This window comes from Musca autumnalis, unplaced genomic scaffold, assembly GCF_047663935.1.
Source record: "Musca autumnalis isolate F117 unplaced genomic scaffold, ASM4766393v1 scaffold_3, whole genome shotgun sequence".
In the NCBI taxonomy this organism is placed as follows: Eukaryota; Metazoa; Arthropoda; class Insecta; order Diptera; family Muscidae; genus Musca; species Musca autumnalis.
Window position 1 is genome coordinate 190,700,155 of NW_027411866.1, and position 21,055 is coordinate 190,721,209.

Here is a 21,055-nt window from a genome sequence, read left to right on the forward strand (position 1 = left end):
TGGATATGGATATGATTTTAAGCTTCCTGTCGGAAAACATTTATTTCCAATTGGAAATCCAAGCGAGATGTGTGGGGCCGATGTTTCATCGACATTTGAGTAAATGTACGCACTAGTATGTGCATCATATTCTGGCTCGTGCTTCAATATCAACTGTTCAAGTCCATAAATAGAATGAATGAATGCATTGCTTTAACGGTCAATGTCAGCCTGGAGCATGAATGGGCGACTACAATCAGGAAGTGAACTATAAAATATAGTAAATAGTTATTTTTGGTCTTGCGTGGGAATTGTGTATGGAACGGAGAAAATACAGACGAATATACAGTTAGACCACAAATTTATTGCAATGACCAAAATTGTAAAAAAATTCATATTAATTGTTCGTTTATGGCAACAAATTATTTAAAAACTATACCGCTTTTTGTGCAAATCTCTTACTATTGGTCCTCAAAACAATATTCCATCAAAATATACAAAATTTATTTGCAATTTATAACTTGATTTGGTAATTTTTGCAATTCTTTTATTGTCACCCCCAAGTAGTAGATAATTCTTATTTTAGTCCGCATTTGTTATAAATCGCAAAAAAAACTTTTGTATATTCTGACGGAATATTGTTTCTAGGACCAATAAGAAGAGATTTGCACAAAAAACCGTATATTTATACCCTGGGGAGGGTATTATAAGTTGATTTTGGCCAAAAAGTTTGTAACGCATCGAAATAATGGTCGTAGACCCATACTTATATATACTAAAATGAATGTCTCGACGAGCTGAGTCGATCTGGCTATGTGTGTCCGTCCGTCTGTCCGTCCGTCCGTCCGTCCGACGGAAAGTCTGTCCGTCTGCCCATCTAAACTTTGTAATCACGCTACGGGTCGCAGTTTTGATCGGATCGTCACCAAATTTTGGGTGCAGATGACGGTCCCGGAGGGGAAGAAGCCTATTGATTTTGGTGATGATCGAATAATATTCAGGGGTCGGAATGGGCAAAAAACTTATTTGGGGAAAAAGTCAACGTTTTATTTCAAAGCAAATATCTCCGTATCTTACTTACTTACTTAGCTGGCCCATTACAGAACATTTGTTCTATAGGCCGAACTAAGAAGAGATCTCCATTCCTCTCTATTTGTTGCTTTGCACTCTGGAATACCGCGCCTTTTCATCTCATCATCCACTTGTTTGCGCCATCTATTCCTTGGCCTGCCAATTCTGCGTGCACCGCCATGTGGCATGTATTCATACGCCTTTTTAGCGGGTTCATCATCGCTCATTCTTTTGATATGGCCTAGCCAACGCAATCGCTGCTTCTCGATACGTTTAACAATATTCATGTCGTTGTATAGCAGATACAGCTCGTGGTTCATGCGACGTCGATATTCACCGTCAACGCAGATTGGTCCGTAGATCTTTCGAAGAATTTTTCTCTCAAACACACCAAGCACTGCCATGTCTGCTTGCGCAAGTACCCAGGCTTCGGAGCCATACATCAGCACGGGTAGTATCAGTGTTTTGTAGAGCGTTATTTTTGTTTGACGAGATGTGGCTTTGTTTTTAAACTGCTTACTTAATCCAAAGTAGCATCTGTTGGCCAATACAATTCTTCTTTTTATTTCACAACTGATGTCGTTTGTTGTGTTGACGGAGGTGCCGAGGTAGACGAAGTCTTTTACTACCTCAATATTATAGGAACCAACTTCCACAGTCGGTCCGAGCTCAATGGACGCATTGCGCGTCGACACCATCAACTTGGTCTTCTCACCGTTTACCGCCAGACCCACTTTAGCAGATTCTCCTTCGACCTTTATAAAGGTATCAGTTACTTCTTTTACTGATCGACTCATGATGTCTATATCATCAGCATAAGCAAGTAACATGTGACTATTGGTGTAGATTGTGCCACTTCTTTTGACGTTTGCCTCTCGTATAACCTTTTCTAGCAGGATGTTGAAGAGGTCACACGAAAGGCTGTCTCCTTGTCTGAAACCTCTTTTGGTACCAAACTCTTCGGAGAGGTTCTTTCCTATTTTAACTGAGGACCTCGTGTCAGTTAAAGTCATTTTACAAAGCCGGATGAGCTTTGCGGGAATACCAAATTCAGACATGGCTTGGAATACCTTTGAGCGCAGCGGACTGTCGAAGGCTGCTTTATAATCGACAAAAAGGTGGTAGGTGTCGATCTGCATCTCTTGGGTCTTCTCCAGGATTTGCCGCAGGGTAAATATCTGGTCAATGGTGGACTTGCCAGGTCTAAAGCCGCATTGGTATGGTCCAATAATCTCGTTGACCATTGGCTTTAGTCGTTCGCACAATATCCCTGACACGATCTTGTAGGCAATAGGGAGTAGACTTATGCCCCTATAGTTAGAGCATACAGTCTTATCTCCCTTCTTGTGGACGGGGCACAGGATACTCAGGTTCCAATCGTCGGGTACTCGTTCTTCCTGCCAGATGGTGCTAACTAGCTGATGAATACACCTTATCAGCGTGTCGCCTCCGGTTTTGAATAGCTCGGCTGGTAAGCCATCGGCCCCTGCTGCCTTATTATTCTTCAGCCGATTTATTGCTGTCTTTACCTCATCTTGGCTGGGCGGTATACATTCAATACCATCTTCTGGGATTGGGACTGTGGTATCTTCGTCGTCTTCGCTGCTATTGGATACCAACAGATTTGAAAAATGTTCTTTCCATATCCTGAGTACACTATCTGTATCAGTTACCAAATTACCTTGCTGGTCTCTACAGGAGGATGTGCCTGTACCAAAGCCATCAGTTTGATGCTTGACTCTTTGGTAGAATTTTCGGACTTCATTCTGGCTCCTGTACATCTCGATTTTTTCACACTCCCGCTTTTCCATCTCTCTCTTTTTCCTGCGGAAAAGACGTTTCTCCTCTCTCCTTTTCTCCCTGTATCTCTCTCGTGCGCTACGCGTTGCTACGGATTGTAAAGTAGCCTTATATGCCGCATTTTTCTCTTCGGTGGCAGCACGACACTCCTCATCATACCATGGATTCCTTGGTGGAGGTCTCTGGTATCCAAGTATGGATTTTGCGGCTGTTTGCATGGAGTGGGCAATGCTTTGCCATTGCGCTGATATGTTATCGGGATGAGGAGGGCTTTGATTAAGCAATTGGGCTAGTTGAGTGGAATATGCTGTGGCTATCTGTTGTGATTGCAGCTTACCGATGTCTAACTTTCGTGTTGTGTCTGTTCGTACTTTGTTTGCTACGTTTAAGCGGGTGCGTACCTTTGCTGCAACAAGGTAGTGGTCCGAATCAATGTTTGCGCCTCGGAACGATCGTACATCCAACACGCTCGATGAATGTCTTCCATCTATCACAACATGATCAATTTGGTTTCTTGTTTTCTGATCTGGAGACAGCCAGGTGCCCTTATGAATATCGAGATGATTAAATCTGGTACTGCTAACTACCATGTTTTTTGCAGATGCAAAGTCTATCAGTCTCATACCATTGTCAGATGTTTCACTGTGGAGACTGAATTTCCCGACTGTTGGGCCAAAGATATTCTCCTTTCCAATTTTGGCATTAAAATCGCCTAGAATGATTTTAATGTCATGGGCAGGGCAACGGTCATATGTTTCATCTAAGCGCTCGTAAAATATATCTTTGGTCTGTTCGTCCTTTTCTTCAGTGGGAGCATGAGCGCAAATAAAGCTGATGTTGAAGAATTTAGCTTTTATTCGAATAGCAGCAAGTCTTTCATTCACTGGAGTGAAGCTGGATACAAGATGTTTTAGTCTCCGACTAACTACGAATCCACAACCAAACTCATGCTTTACGTCATGGCAGCTATAATACAGTGCGTCACCTTTAGGTGTTGTTGTGACGCCTTTCCCAATCCATCGTATTTCCTGTATGGCAGTAATATCGGTCTTGTACTTTTCAAGTACGTCTGCCAATGCGAAGACTGCACCTTCTCTATAAAGAGTGCGAACATTCCAGGTGCAGATTCGCAGATCATGGTCCTTAAAACGTTTGCGGGGTTCGTCAACTTTAGAGGGGTTTGTTTTTCTTTTCTTTCGTTTTTTCATAGTAGGCTGTTTTTTCTAGGGGAGGGTTACTAACCCGACGCCCAAACCCAAGTTTTTAACGTTCTTATGGGTGAACGCGCGGCACATGTTAGCTCACTACCTTTAACGGGTGTTAAAGGCAGTTCCCCAGGTGACACCACGGGGAGGTCAGTGTCCACTTGGGATGAAAGAGGGACCAAGATAAATCCTGGGCTTTGCCATGTTAAAACCGGTCAGGACCGTTCCTTGGTATCTTCCATCCCCTACGTCACCCATATCTCCGTATCTATAAAGAGTATATCAAAGGCAAGACCTGCGAATGAAAGCAGAAGCATATGACCTTTACAACGATGTACAGTAGGTTGTCATAGGTGGTCAAACAACGAAGATATCGCAATAGTCGCTAATATAACCCCACTTTTCATTTATTCGATTTTAATTCTAATGACGAATAACACAGTTTTTGTTGGGGACTTTCCAAAAACAAAGCATGGCTATCAAAGTAGAAAATCCTGTCTTTACAATGATGCAAAGTAGGTTAGCGTAGGTGGCAAAATAACGAAGATATCACAATAGTCGGTATTACATCCCATTTTTCCACTTTTAAAGAAATCACGCTACAGGTCGTAATTTTGATCGGATCGTCACCAAATTTTGGGTGTTGATGGGGGTTCCGGAGGGGAAAAAGCCTATTTATTTTGGTGATGGTAGGATAATATTTAGGGGTCGGAATGGGCAAAAAACTTATTTGGAGAAAAAGTCAACGTTTTATTTCAAAGCGAATATCTCCGCTTCTATAAGGGCTATATCAAAAGCAAAACCTGCTAATGAAAGTAGAAAATATCACCTTTGCAACGATGTAACGTAGGTTGTTGTAGGTGGTCAAACAATGAAGATTTCGCAATAGCCTCTAATAAAACACAACTTTTCATTTTTGCGATTTTAATAATAACGACGAATAGCACAGCATTGGTTGGGGACCTTCCAAAAGCAAAGTCCGACTATGAAAGTAGAAAATCCCATCTTTACAATGATGTAAAGCATCATGTTGGCGTATGTGGCCAAATAACGGAGATATCGCAATAGTCGGTAATACATCATATTTTTTAATTTTTTGTTATCACACGTCGTAATTTTGAGGAAAAAACCTATTGATTTTGGTAATGGTTGGATATTATTCAGGGGTCGGAATGTGATGGTTGATGGTTGGCGTACATCCCACTTTTCCATTTTTTTATTTGAGTTATTCTGACGATGCACTTAAATGCGTTTCAATAAAATTGACCTGTATTAATGAAGACATTCAGAGCAAAGGCGCTAAGCTATCCCAATTTTAATATTTTGAATTTTACCAGTCAAAAGCTCATGCACAGGGGAAGTGGTGTAGGGTATCACATAGTCGGCCCCGCCCCGACCCGACCATAGCCTTGGCTCATTTGTTTTTTCATAATTTTTTGCCATAAACGAACAATTCGTATGAAATTTTTACAATGTTGGTCTTTGCAATACATTTGTTGTCTAACTGTAGGATAGTTTAACAAACTCACATAAACTACCCACTCTGTGGTAAAGCGATGCAATCTGTTTGTTATGTATGTAAAGCATGGAAGTGTTTGCCCAACAGAATAAACCAAAATTACATGAGAAGTTGTCATGATTCTCACTTGAAAAGTGTAGCAGAAATATGAGTGGACAAACATTTTTGGTGTAATGTATACATTCCCTTATATTTAGGAATATACACACTAGACTGACCCAAAGAATAAAATTTTTTTGAACTAAATTGTTTCCATTTGTTTCAAAAACCTTATATGTGAATTTTTATGACGTTAATCCGTGTCACTCGGGTGACTTTTGTTTCCATAGTAATTTGTATGGGGCCAAGAGTGCATTTACACGGAAATGTTCTAAAAGCCGCAATTATAGTCCAACCGATGAACATTTTTACCGGTTCATTGTTGTGGTTAAAAAACGAATCGTACAAAAAATTGTGAAAATCGGATCGAATCGCCATATACATATAAGGTTTTTAGATCAAATGAAAAATATTTAGGAAGTGGGAGTTCCAAACAAAATTTTTTTGGGTCAGTCTAATATACACATACGCCTCTCGTAGACATTGTAAGAGTGTGCAAATGTTTGTCCATTAATGCTTCGGATATGAGTGCATAAGTCCATAAATTAATTTTGCATACATAATTTTCTCCTACTCTACAAAACATTGATAGTATTGTCGCCATGGTATAAATATACAAACAAACAAAAAATGTTAATAATCTTTAATTAGACATGGAATTTGCTGATAGCGGGATATTTTATGACAATTTGCATCTATTATGGTCGATATTTAAACGAAGCTAAATCCATTAATATTGATTCAGGTAGGTATATACGGTAACGTAATTCAAAGCTGTTAAATTAAATGAAAACGGTTCCAATAGTGAACAAGGAAGAACGGCGTTAAATTCGGCCCGGCCGAACTTATTATACCCTCCATCGCGAGTTGTTTTAAGGTAAAATTGAACAATTTGTTTGCTTTCGTTTATGAAGAAGGCAATTCCAACAATTTCGGTAAAACAATGTGGCGAGGTTTCGTTCTATGGGTGCTATATGAAGTCGTGGACCTATAGCGACAACTTTCATATGGAAAGTTTTATACCCCAAATGAAGACTAAATACCAAATTTCAGCCATGTATGAGGAATATTGAGGCCACAACCTTGAAAATATCGAAAATTTGGAGGTATCGTTCTATGGGGGCCATATGAAGGCGTAGACGTATACCGACAAATTTCATATGGAAAGTTTTATATCCCAAATGAAGACTAAATACCAAATTTTAGCCATTTCGGTGGAATATTGAAGCCACACTCTTCAAAATACCGAAAATCGGGAGGTACCGTTCTATGGGGGCTGTATGAAGATGTGGACCTATACCGACACATTTAGAGGGGAAAGTTGAATGCCCCCAACAAAGACTAAATACCAAATTTCAGCCATTTCGATGGACTGTTGTGGCCATAATCTTGAAAATACCGCAAATCGAGAGGTACCGTTCTATGGGGGCTGTATGAAGGCGTGGGCCCATACCAATACTACGTACGAAATTTCAGCCATTTCAGTGTGATAATGAAGCTAAAACCTTGAACCTGACATCGTGCAAAACATCTACTAAGCATACGGCACAAGCACGCACCACACACTGCACCCTTTCAACAGCCCTGCCAAACCTATACACCTTATTCCAGTAGATCTGTGTTTACATCCCATCGAAGCAGCTATATTCTTTAGATTAAGGAGAAACAAGTAAATAACATGAAGTTTGGTCGGGCCCATCTTTTTGACCCTCCACCATAAAATATTCAAAACTAGTTTCCTGTTAGGTACCAAAATTGTTCAACCATGGATACCCCAAATGTGTAAATTAGGTCAAAAAATCTATCTAAAAATGTCTTCAATCTATTTGTACCTTTATACGGGGGATGTACCAAAACATGAAGCTATGTGGACGTTTTTTTTTTTTTTTTTTTGGTGGAGGAGTTTCGGGACCTCTGAGAACTTCAAATGTCAAATAGCTAAAATTCTCAAAATACAAAAAATCGTGAGGTACTGTTCTATAAGGGCTATACCATATATAGTGACATCCGAAAATCCATGGTATCGTTATATGGGGGCTATACCAAAACCTGGACCTGTGTTCACGATTTTTGGTGGAGAAATTTTGTGATCGCGGGAAACCTCAAGTGTCAAGTTATGTGGGTGATGTACTAAAACGTGGACCTATCTTGGTATTTTTAGTGGATAAGTTTTTTTTTGTCATTGTGAACCTCAAACGGCAAATTTCAGCTAATTCGGTCAGAAAATGTAGCTAAAATCCCAAAATACTTTAAATCGGGAGGTACCGTTATATGGGGGCTATAACAAAACGTGAACCCATCTTTACAAAGTTTAGTGGAGCCATTTCTTGGTCATTGGGAACCTCAATGACAAATTGCAGCTAGTTCGGTCAAAAAAATTAGCTAAAACCCTCCAAATAACTTATTACCGTTATATACGGGCTATACGAAATCGTGGACCTACATATATAGCCCACCTTCGAACTTGACTTTCCTGAGGAAAAGAAACACTCTAGTGCAAAATGGTAGCGTTCTATCTCAATTATTGCGGACGCTAGAGTGATTACAACAGACAGACAGACATTTCTAGATCGTCTTAGAATTGTATCCTGATCAAGAATATATATATTTTATATGGTCGCAAATGGTTTGTTTAGTCTCTTACAATCAGAATAAAAGAATAAAAACAATTTTAACACCCGTTAAAGGTAGTGAGCTAACATGTGCCGCGCGTTCACCCATAAGAACGTTAAAAACTTGGGTTTGGGGGTCGGGTCCGTAACCCTCCCCTAGAAAAACAGCCTACTATGAAAAAACAAAACAAAAGAAAAACAAACCCCTCTAAAGTTGACGAACCCCGCAAACGTTTTAAGCTGCGAATCTGCACCTGGAATGTTCGCACTCTTTATAGAAAAGGTGGAGTTTACGCAGTGGCAGATGTATCTGAAATGTACAAGGCCGACATTACTGCCATACAGGAAATACTATGGAACGGGAAAGGCGTTACAACAACACCTAAAGGTGACGCACTGTATTATAGCTGCCATGACACAAAGCATGAGTTCGGTTGCGGATTTGTAGTTGGTCGGAGGTTAAAACATCTGGTCTCCAGCTTCACCCCAGTGAATGAAAGACTCGCTGCAATTCGATTAAAAGCAAAATTCTTCAACATCAGCTTTATTTGCGCTCATGCTCCCACTGAAGACAAGGACGAACAGACCAAAAATATATTTTATGAGCGCTTAGAAGAAACTTATGACCGTTGCCCTGCCCATGACATTAAAATTATACTAGGCGATTTTAACCACTACCTTGTTGCAGCAAAGGTACGTACCAGATAAAACGTAGCAAACAAGGTGCGTACAGACACAACACGGAAGTTGGACATCGGTAAGCTGCAATCACACAGATAGCCATAACTTGGATACCAGAGACCTCCACCAAGGAATCCATGGTATGGCCAGGAGTGTCGTGCTGCTACCGAAGAGATAAATGCGGCATATAGGGCTACTTTACAATCAGTAGCAACGCGTAGAGCACGAGAGAGGTATCATGAGAAAAGGAGAGAGGAGAAACGTCTTTTCCGCAGGAAAAAGAGACAGATGGAAAAGCGGGAGTGTGACCAACTCGAGATGTACAGGAGACATAATGAAGTCCGAAAATTCTAACAAAAAGTGAAACATCAAACTGATGGCTTTGGAGCTGGAACTGATGGCCAGCAAGGTAATCTGGTAACTGATACAGATAGTGTGCTAAGGATACAGAAAGAGTCGACGAAGATACCACAGATCCAATCCCAGAAGATGGTATTGAATGTATACCACCCGGCCAAGATGAGGTAAAGACAGCAATAAACCGACTGAAGAATAATAAGGCAGCAGGAGCTGATGACCTATCAACCGAACTGTTTAACACCGGAGGCGACACGCTGATAAGGTGTATGCATCAGCTAGTTAGCTCCATCTGGCAGGAAGAATGCGTAAGCATCCTGTGTCTCGTCCATCAGAAAGGAGATAAGACTTTAGCTCTAACTATAGGGGCATAAGTCTTCTCCCTATCGCCTAGTGTCAGGGATATTGTGCGAGCGACTAAAGCCCATGGTCAACGAAATAATTGGACCATAACAATGCGGCTTTAGACCTGGAAGTCCACCATTGACCAGGTATTTACCCTGCGGTAAATCCTGGAGAAGACCCAAGAGATTCAGATCGACACTTACCACCTTTTTGTCGATTATAAGGCAGCCTTCGACAGCCCGCTACAAAGATATTCCAAGCCATGTCTGAATTTGGTATCTCCGCAGAGCTCAGTCGGTTTTGTAAACTGACTTTGACTGACACAATATCTTCAGTTAAAATAGGAAAGAACCTCTCCGAAATGTTTTGTACCAAAAGTGGTTTCAGTCAAGGAGACAGCATTTCGTGTGATCTTTTCAACATCCTGGTAGAAAAGGTTATACGAGAGGCAAACGTGAAAAGAAGTGGCACAATCTACACCAATAACCACATGCTACTTGCTTATGCTGATGATATAGACATCATGGGACGATCAGTAAAAGAAGTAACCGGGGGAGAATCTGCTAAAATGGGTCTGGCGGTAAACGGCGAGAAGACCAAGTTGATGGTGTCAACGCGCAATGCGTCCATTGAGCTCGGACCAACTGTTGAAGTCGGTTGCTATAATTTTGAGGTAGTAAAAGACTTCGTATACCTCGGCACCGCCGTAAACAAACAACAAACGACATCAGTTGTGAAATAAAAAGAAGAATGGTATTGGCCAACAGATGCTACTTTGGCTTAAGTAAGCACTTTAAAAACAAAGCCACAACTCGTCAAACAAAAACAACGCTTTACAAAACACTGATAGTAGCAGTGCTGATGTATGGTTCCGAAGCCAGGGTACTTGCGCAAGCAGATAAGGCAGTGCTTGGCGTGTTTGCGAGAAAAATTCTTCGAAGGATCTACGGACCAATCTGCGTTGACGGTGAATATCGACGTCGTATGAACCACGAGCTTTATCTGCTATACAACGACATCAATATAGTTAAAGGTGTTTGGATGCAGCGATTGCGTTGGCTAGGCCGCTAAAAAGGCGTATAAATTTGAGTCCCATGGCGGTGAACGCAGAATTGGCAGGCCAAAGAATAGACGACGCAAACAAGTGGATGAAGAGATGATGAGATGACAAGGCGCGGTATTCCAGAAAGCGAAGCACTAAACAGAGAGAATTTGAGATCTTTTCTTAGTTCGGTCTATGGAACAAATGTTCTGTAATGGCCCAGCTAAGTAAGTAACTAAGATGGTCAGATAATATTTGGCGTCGGAATGGCAAATAAAAAAATATCTATGGGAAATGTAAAATTTTTATTTTTAAGCCAATATCACCGCTTATAAAATTTTACCAACAAACCAACACCACACATCAACATACCATCAAGTTGCCGAAGATACACTGGGCTCAGTCCCAAAACACAGAAAAATCTGGATATCAGACGACTCTTGGAACCTAATTTCTCAAAGAGGTGAACATAAGATGCAATTGAATAACAACAATATTGAAAAGAGGAGTATAAACAACTAGCTAAACAAGTGAAGAAAGCTGCAAGAAGATACAAAAGAAATTTCCTAGAAGATCTGGCAAAAACAGCAGGGGAAGCAGCAAGCCATAATAACATGAGAAAGCTACACCGGACGATAAATAGTCTCATAAATCAAAGGTTTACCAGGAAACCAAGCAGTAAAAGATCGCAATGGTAGACTACTAACGAACAATGATGAACAAATTCAAAGATGGAGAGAACATTTCGAAGAAATTAGCAACATTGGAAACACCATCGAAAACAACGAAATGTACAATAGCAGGGAAAATACGTTTAATATACCCTGTAACCCTTCCAGCTTGAATGAAATAAAAGAGGCAATAGAACAACTTAAAAGTAACAGATCAGTAGGAGATGATGGTTTGCCTGCAGAATCATTACACGCCGACGCTAGAACCGCAGCAGAATTATTACGGCCTCACATCATATCAGCTTGGGAAGAAGAAAGACTGCCTCCAACATGAAAGAAAGGTGTTTTTGTAAAGTTACCCAAATATGACGACTTGAAAGGCTGTAACAACTGGAGAGGAATAACCCGGTTCAATACCATATAAAAGAAACTAGCAGTTATAATATAAGAAAGAATTCAAAGGCAAGTATAAAACATTATGAGAGATGAACCAGCTGGCTTCAGACCAAATAGAAGCTGTGTTAAACAATCAATAGAATGGTGCACCCTCCCTGTATCTACTGTTCATCGATTTAAAGAAAGCCTTCGAAACCATCAGACCAATTGCCATATGGGAAGCATTGAACAAAAAGGGAGGGGAACTCTTAGTTCTTTCACAACTTCACAATGCAGAACTCTTAGTTCTTCACAACGGAAACATAAGCCAAACATTCCTCACAAACGTGGGAGTAAAGCAAGAATGTCAAAATGTCACCCCTACTGTTCAAAATTGTACTGGATGAAATAATGAACGAAGTCTTTTCTCAGAAAAGATGCATAACATGGAGTCTCTCACGACAACTCGAAGACTTAGTCGGCTTTCACACAGTGTACTTTCGTCACGGAGACGACGTCATTTCTTGCTCTCCGTTTTCGCTTCATTCGTATTTTTTGTAACCAGGGTTGCATTTTTGCGGGATTTTTGTGCCAATCGTACATCTTTACCTAAGTGTACTATTTATGTACCGAATGTACAAAAATGTCTTAATGAAATATGTTGAAATAGAGATTACAAAATATGTGTATACATTGATTCTGATGAAAAACATCATTGCAAGTAAGAAACATAATTAAATGAGTGCAATAAAATATTTATTTTGTATATGAATTTACATCAACAGTACTTTTTGGTTTTTTTTTTGGTCAAGCGTCGAATGACGATGGATGTTGGTCGAGTACCCAGAGTACTTTTTACCACTACTGTTTTTATATTTTATTTTATTTATTTTTTATATCGATTTTTTGAGGTAATCTCTTACAGCTGATTATAGTTGTACATTAGCTCGGTGAATGAATTTGCATAATTCCACAAAGTTGTGAGTTGAAAAGGTTTTTAAAAGCGAATGTAAGTCTTGGAAACATTTAAATATACCATAGTGTTTCCTTTCATCTGCATATTTTGTGCATTTAAGTATTAAATGATTTTCCGTTTCAGGAATGTTACACTGCTCACATATATTTGAACTTTCGACATTAATTTGGTGTAAGTACTGTTTTCCATAGGTGTGTCCAGTTAGAAGACGATTTATTAATTTGATATCCGCAGGAGACATTGAGGATTCAGCAAACCAGTAGCTCTTAGGAGGAGATGGAAAGAACTGAAAGGTGCTGATGTATCATAGAATAAGCATCCGTGATAGACAACTCAGTATTTATAATACAACCCACTTGAACAGCATGCTTTGCAAAGTAGTAGGCTCGTTCGTTCGATGGAATACCCACATGTGAGGGAGTCCATATGAGAACTAATGATGATATGTCGGAGAGTCTTATCTTTTGGAGGATGTTATTAGCTAGGTAATTATTAGCAGAGTTGTGTTTAAGGATTAAGCAGGCATTCTTACTATCCCTGAGAATGGCGACTTCATTGCAACGGTCTTCTATCATTAAGTCAATGGCTTTGTTTATGGCATGTAATTCCCTCATAAGGGATGATATCTTAGATTGTATTTTAAAAACATAGTTTTCGTTCTTTGTGATATTGCATACCGCACAACCAATTGCCTCGTTTGAAACTGAAGCATCTGTGGCCCATATCGTATATTCATCTAGTTTTAATTCATTAATTTTTTCTTGTATGGTTTTACGGAAATATGCATATGGTTGCGAATTTTTCCCAGTATTGAAAAGATTCATTTAGAAATGTTTCTTGTTGGAGGGATATTCCATTCGATTTATTACTGTTCGATCAAAAATGTATTGTATGAATTTACATCAACAGTACATTTTGCCACCCTGACAACATCTACGAATGAACGTCAAAACGGAAACTGTGAAATGGTGTCGTCAAAACGACACTGTGTGAAAGCCGACTTAGACAATGCGGTTGATATATGCCTTCTCTCTCACAAGATATCCAACATGCAGTCAAAATTAGAAGACCTGGAGAGACTTACTCTTAATGTTGGACTTGAGATTAACATAAAAAAACAAAGGCCATGAGAATAAACTACACCAGTAGAGAACACATCATGTTACAAAGCCAAGCAATTGAATATGTCGATAGCTTCTGCTATCTAGGAAGCACTGTAACAACGAATGACGGTGCAGAAACGGACGTAATCAATAGACTAAATAAAGTGAGAGCAGCATTTGAACATCTGCAAGTTGTATGGAGAAGCACACATATATCCAGTAAAAACAAAGCTTGAAATATTCGAAGCTTGTATAAAAATGGATTCTACTATACGGCAATGAAACCTGGCTTGTATCTAACACCATCACGCAAAAGCCACAGGTATTCATAAACAAATGCCTCATGATCATATCATATGCAGGATATTCTTGCCCAACACCATAAGTAACATAGAACTGTGGAACTTAACAATCCAGGAACCCATACGTAGGAAATGGAGATGGATTGGCCACACCTTAAGAAAAAATGTTCATAGCTTAACCAAGATGAAGCTTGAATGGAATCCCCAAGGATCACGAAATCAAGGTCGTCCAAGAAATGCTTGGCGACCAACAATAACGCAAGTACTAAGGCAAAACAACCTTACATGGGAACAACAACAAGTAACAGTGTAAGGTGGCGATGCTTTGTGGAAGCCCTGTGCCCCCAAGGGGAGTAACAGAAAAAAATCACCGCTTATATTAGGCATACAAAAAATGTCACCGTTACAGTCATGTAAAACAGATTGGCTGGCGTATATGGTCGAAGAACGGACTTATTGCTATAGGCGGTAATCCATTATATTTTTCCACTTTTTGTTTGGATTTTAATTGCAATGACGAATATCTCTGCTTTGGTTGGGAACATATCATTTTTGGGTTTGGGCGTCGGGTTAGTAACCCTCCCCTAGAAAAAACAGCCTACTATGAAAAAACGAAAGAAAAGAAAAACAAACCCCTCTAAAGTTGACGAACCCCGCAAACGTTTTAAGGACCATGATCTGCGAATCTGCACCTGGAATGTTCGCACTCTTTATAGAGAAGGTGCAGTCTTCGCATTGGCAGACGTACTTGAAAAGTGCAAGACCGATATTACTGCCATACAGGAAATACGATGGATTGGAAAGGGCGTCACAACAACACCTAAAGGTGACGCTCTGTATTATAGCTGCCATGACGAAAAGCATGAGTTTGGTTGTGGATTCGTAGTTAGTCGGAGACTAAAACATCTGGTATCCAGCTTCACCCCAGTGAATGAAAGACTTGCTGCAATTCGAATAAAAGCTAAATTCTTCAACATCAGCTTTATTTGCGCTCATGCTCCCACTGAAGAAAAGGACGAACAGACCAAAGATATATTTTACGAGCGTTTAGAAGAAACATATGACCGTTGCACTGCCCATGACATTAAAATCGTTCTAGGCGATTTTAATGCCAAAATTGGAAAGGAGAATATCTTTGGCCCAACAGTCGGGAAATTCAGTCTCCACAGTGAAACATCTGACAATGGTATGAGGCTGATAGACTTTGCAGTTGCAAAAAACATGGTAGTTAGCAGTACCAGATTTAATCATCTCGATATTCATAAGGGCACCTGGCTGTCTCCAGATCAAAGAACATGTAATCAAATTGATCATGTTGTGATAGATGGAAGACATTCATCGAGCGTGTTGGATGTACGATCGTTCCGAGGCGCAAACATTGATTCGGACCACTACCTTGTTGCAGCAAAGGTACGCACCCGCTTAAACGTAGCAAACAAAGTACGAACAGACACAACACGAAAGTTAGACATCGGTAAGCTGCAATCACAACAGATAGCCACAGCATATTCCACTCAACTAGCCCAATTGCTTAATCAAAGCACCGCTCATCCCGATAACATATCAGCGCAATGGCAAAGCATTGCCCACTCCATGCAAACAGCCGCAAAATCCATACTTGGATACCAGAGACCTCCACCAAGGAATCCATGGTATGATGAGGAGTGTCGTGCTGCCACCGAAGAGAAAAATGCGGCATATAAGGCTACTTTACAATCGGTAGCAACGCGTAGCGCACGAGAGAGATACAGGGAGAAAAGGAGAGAGGAGAAACGTCTTTTCCGCAGGAAAAAGAGAGAGATGGAAAAGCGGGAGTGTGAAAAAATCGAGATGTACAGGAGCCAGAATGAAGTCCGAAAATTCTACCAAAGAGTCAAGCATCAAACTGATGGCTTTGGTACAGGCACATCCTCCTGTAGAGACCAGCAAGGTAATTTGGTAACTGATACAGATAGTGTACTCAGGATATGGAAAGAACATTTTTCAAATCTGTTGGTATCCAATAGCAGCGAAGACGACGAAGATACCACAGACCCAATCCCAGAAGATGGTATTGAATGTATACCGCCCAGCCAAGATGAGGTAAAGACAGCAATAAATCGGCTGAAGAATAACAAGGCAGCAGGGGCCGATGGCTTACCAGCCGAGCTGTTCAAAACCGGAGGCGACACGCTGATAAGGTGTATACATCAGCTAGTTAGCACCATCTGGCAGGAAGAACGAGTACCCGACGATTGGAACCTGAGTATCCTGTGCCCCGTCCACAAGAAGGGAGATAAGACTGTATGCTCTAACTATAGGGGCATAAGTCTACTCCCTATTGCCTACAAGATCGTGTCAGGGATATTGTGCGAACGACTAAAGCCTATGGTCAACGAGATAATTGGACCATACCAATGCGGCTTTAGACCTGGCAAGTCCACCATTGACCAGATATTTACCCTGCGGCAAATCCTGGAGAAGACCCAAGAGATGCAGATCGACACCTACCACCTTTTTGTCGATTATAAAGCAGCCTTCGACAGCCCGCTGCGTTCAAAGGTATTCCAAGCCATGTCTGATTTTGATATTCCCGCAAAGCTCATCCGGCTTTGTAAAATGACTTTAACTGACACGAGGTCCTCAGTTAAAATAGGAAAGAACCTCTCCGAAGAGTTTGGTACCAAAAAAGGTTTCAGACAAGGAGACAGCCTTTCGTGTGACCTCTTCAACATCCTGCTAGAAAAGGTTATACGAGAGGCAAACGTCAAAAGAAGTGGCACAATCTACACCAATAGTCACATGTTACTTGCTTATGCTGATGATATAGACATCATGGAACGATCAGTAAAAGAAGTAACTGATACCTTTATAAAGGTCGAAGGAGAATCTGCTAAAGTGGGTCTGGCGGTAAACGGTGAGAAGACCAAGTTGATGGTGTCGACGCGCAATGCGTCCATTGAGCTCGGACCGACTGTGGAAGTTGGTTCCTATAATATTGAGGTAGTAAAAGACTTCGTCTACCTCGGCACCTCCGTAAACACAACAAACGACATCAGTTGTGAAATAAAAAGAAGAATTGTATTGGCCAACAGATGCTACTTTGGTTTAAGTAAGCAGTTTAAAAACAAAGCCACATCTCGTCAAACAAAAATAACGCTCTACAAAACACTGATACTACCCGTGCTGATGTATGGCTCCGAAGCCTGGGTACTTGCGCAAGCAGACATGGCAGTGCTTGGTGTGTTTGAGAGAAAAATTCTTCGAAAGATCTACGGACCAATCTGCGTTGACGGTGAATATCGACGTCGCATGAACCACGAGCTGTATCTGCTATACAACGACATGAATATTGTTAAACGTATCGAGAAGCAGCGATTGCGTTGGCTAGGCCATATCAAAAGAATGAGCGATGATGAACCCGCTAAAAAGGCGTATGAATACATGCCACATGGCGGTGCACGCAGAATTGGCAGGCCAAGGAATAGATGGCGCAAACAAGTGGATGATGAGATGAAAAGGCGCGGTATTCCAGAGTGCAAAGCAACAAATAGAGAGGAATGGAGATCTCTTCTTAGTTCGGCCTATAGAACAAATGTTCTGTAATGGGCCAGCTAAGTAAGTAAGTAAGTAAGTAAGTAAGAGGATTTTTATCTCCTTAGTCAGCATGGTCCCGACCATGGCCTTCGCTTACTTGTTTTTATGGTAAAGCCCTTTTCCTCATTTAAATATTTAAATTCATAATTTCCAAGGTTATTATCAAAGATTGGTTTCGCACACAATGTCATCCATATCCAACAAATGAATAAAATTCCTTGAAAATTGCTGTTCAATTCGTTCATAAAGCAAACAACATACGAATGCCACTCTTTTCGTTTCCAGGAATACTTTAAGAATATTCTTTTTATTCACCAGAAGAAAAAAATGGACAACACTTCAATAATATTTACACAACTTTTTTTTTTGAGTTGAATGCTTGTTTCCTCTTTTACGCTATATAAACTCACTTTTTTTCTATATGTCACATATCATTTGATTTTTTTTTTTCGTTTTATATTTTCTTTTTCTTACCTTCCTTCATCCTCGGTGCTACTATCACGTGTCTGCGAACTTTGTCGACTACGACCCAAACGCATTAAACTTCTTACAGCTCGCATTGTTATGCGTTTTTCTTTGACAGCCGGTACTGGACTACCACCCGGTGTGCCCGCCTCACTGGATGCAGCAGTAGCAACTCCACTACCACCACCACCCATTGATGCTGCACCAAATGAATTGCTTCGACATTGTGACTTGCCATAGTTGCTATCAGCACGTTGTCGACTTGGTACGATGGGTATAGCTTGTGTTGTTGATCCTGTTGCTGCCGGTGTTGTAGCCGATGTTGTTTGAAAATTTGATGTAGCACCGGAGGCGACACGTTTAAGTAGACGTTTTTTCGATGATTCACTACCACTAGAAGCTCCTCCGCCACTTGATGCCAGGGTGCCGCTTGAATCTGCAGAGATCAAGATATTAAGAAAATTGTTATTGCATTCTTCAGGAGGAAGTCTTGTTTCAATAAATGAATAATAATAGCACACACATGGAAATAATACGATTATTTATTCTATTGTACTCGGCATAAGTAGGTGGTAGGGAATATTATAATAAATACATATTATCAGTCAAAAACAATATCGGACAATATCTTTTAGATGTAAAATAAAAGGTAATTTAATATTTTTCAGATAGACAAATTGTAGGTGACAAAATATACATGTATGTTGATTTCTAAGTGAATTCGGACACTATTTTTCAAAAAGTGGTTTTGATTTCATTTATTTTATGTTGTGTTGATGCTGCTCCTCAGCAAAACATTTTAGTATATTTTCAGATTTTTTTACAAACTGCACCAGAGTATCCTGCACCTTTTAGTATCCCGCTCATAGAAGCGAATACTTGAGAGGCTAGGTTCAATCGGGACTACAGCGACCTTTTTGGGAGAAAGTGCATACTTCCCAAGAAAGTCTCGTCATAATTTTTATACCCTCAGCATTTATGCTAACGAGGGTATATACACTTTCATACCGGCAAAATTTGCCTCATCGAAATAATGTTTTTGACCCCAAGTATGTTTGGACGAAATCCGTTTCAGACAATTTGTAGTTGATTTAGTCATGTTTGTCCGTCTGTCTGTCTGGCTGGAGCGCACGATAACTCTCGAACGGATCAACCTATTCGGTCCAAAATTTGCTTTTCGTAATATTTTCTCCAAACTTAGTTTAAGTTCGAAGATGGATTACATCGGTCCACTCCTACCGGTACCTCCCCCACAAAAGTTGGAAAATTGTCGAATATAAACAAAGATTATGCGATTTTGGTTATGTCGTGTGCTTCCAAAGCTTATTTTAAGTTATATATTTTTCTGTTTATACTGAGTTCAAAAGTTTGTCAAAAAACTCATATAGACAAATTTTCAAAGACTTTGTGCCTGAGCTTTTTTTTATCGAAACACCTTATAATTAAAATGTTATCTAATTTTAGGTAAAAACCCATCAAAATATGATACAGGGATACAGGTTGTAAAAAGTCGTAAGCTTAATATACATACTAAATTTTTCGAATAAAAAAACAGTAAGTAAACGATCAAATTCGGGCGGGGCCGACTATATGATACCCTACACCACTGTAAATATGTAACATATATATGGGAGATAATATAAATCCATAACTGATTTCGATATAATATGGTTCACTTATTACTAGACCAAATTCCGTCACACATTCAAAATTTCATACAGGGTGTTTGGTGCAGCAAATACGTGAAATCGGGGGAAAATATATATGGAAGCTATATCCAAATCTGAACCGATTTCGATATAATTTGGCACATTTATTTTTAGACCGAATTCAGTCACACATTCCAAATTTCATCGAAATCAAACACATAATCCGTGTTTGGTACAGCAAATAAGTGAAATAGTTGCATATACATATATCGATATTCGAAAAGTAAAATATTTGATTCCAGTTATTTTGACATTCATTTTGACATTAAATGGTATGTCTTTAAATCTTGGGTTAGAGTACTTGTCGGTGGCAATTAAAACACATATATATATTTTAAAAAATATATGTTATTAAAGAAATTAGTTGTAGATGCTAAACTTGGCGATTTCAGGACGCAGTATGGTTATTATAGAAATATTGTTGGAAAAAATTCCATGTTAAAGTAAATCCTACAGGATACTTCAGATCAAGAGCATGAAATAATTTAAAGCAAGTATCTAAGCTTTCCAGAAAAGTTGGACATTTTTACAACGTTTTTACCTCTCCATCAGAATGTCCTTCTACTAGAAAGAACGGTTGTACAGTTAGTACAGCGGAGTAGTAAAAAAAACTTTCCCGTGCATCTCCACTTGTAGGTTTACTGCAACATTTTCCGGAACTATTTTTGATTCGTACTGAACATGGCAATACTCCGTGGTAGAAACTCTTGTTTGTAGCATAAACATGCAATAACGATCTTCTCTTCGATGTTTCATCTAACAAAATCGCCAAATACTAAGTAACACAAATAATACATTAGTAACTTATATAACAATGTGCAACATGTTCATAGCAATTTTGTGCAATCAACTTCTACTGTGGATTTTATGAAAGTACAGACCCAATTGACAAAAACCGTATTTTGGTTTTGGGTTGACAGATCGGATTTAGATTTTATGTCCTCATCTAAACATGGTTAAAAATTTACTTTTTAGAGACTCTTTAATCCCCTGAAGCAAATTTGTAGATAAGAGCATGAAGAAAATATTTGGAGACAAATTCACCTCATGCATTTGTTGCCTCAAAATAGATAATAATATATCTAAAAATTCCTTTATTTCGTATATCCAAAACAGTTACATTTCTCGCTAAGTTTTCTTTGAAAGAAATATCCGCTGGAATGTAGTT

General features: G+C 39.7%; 1 protein-coding gene across 13 annotated transcripts in view; it reads right to left on the reverse strand.

The window, feature by feature from the left end:
- The window catches only part of LOC141398615 (otoferlin-like), a 454,472-nt gene that overhangs the window by 70,290 nt on the left and 363,127 nt on the right, over positions 1 to 21,055 (reverse strand). For all 13 annotated transcript variants that reach the window (XM_073976043.1, XM_073976050.1, XM_073976038.1 and 10 more), the window contains one exon: positions 18,188 to 18,614. In XM_073976043.1, coding sequence (XP_073832144.1) covers positions 18,188 to 18,614 — 427 coding nt within the window. The remainder of the gene's footprint in view (positions 1 to 18,187; positions 18,615 to 21,055) is intronic.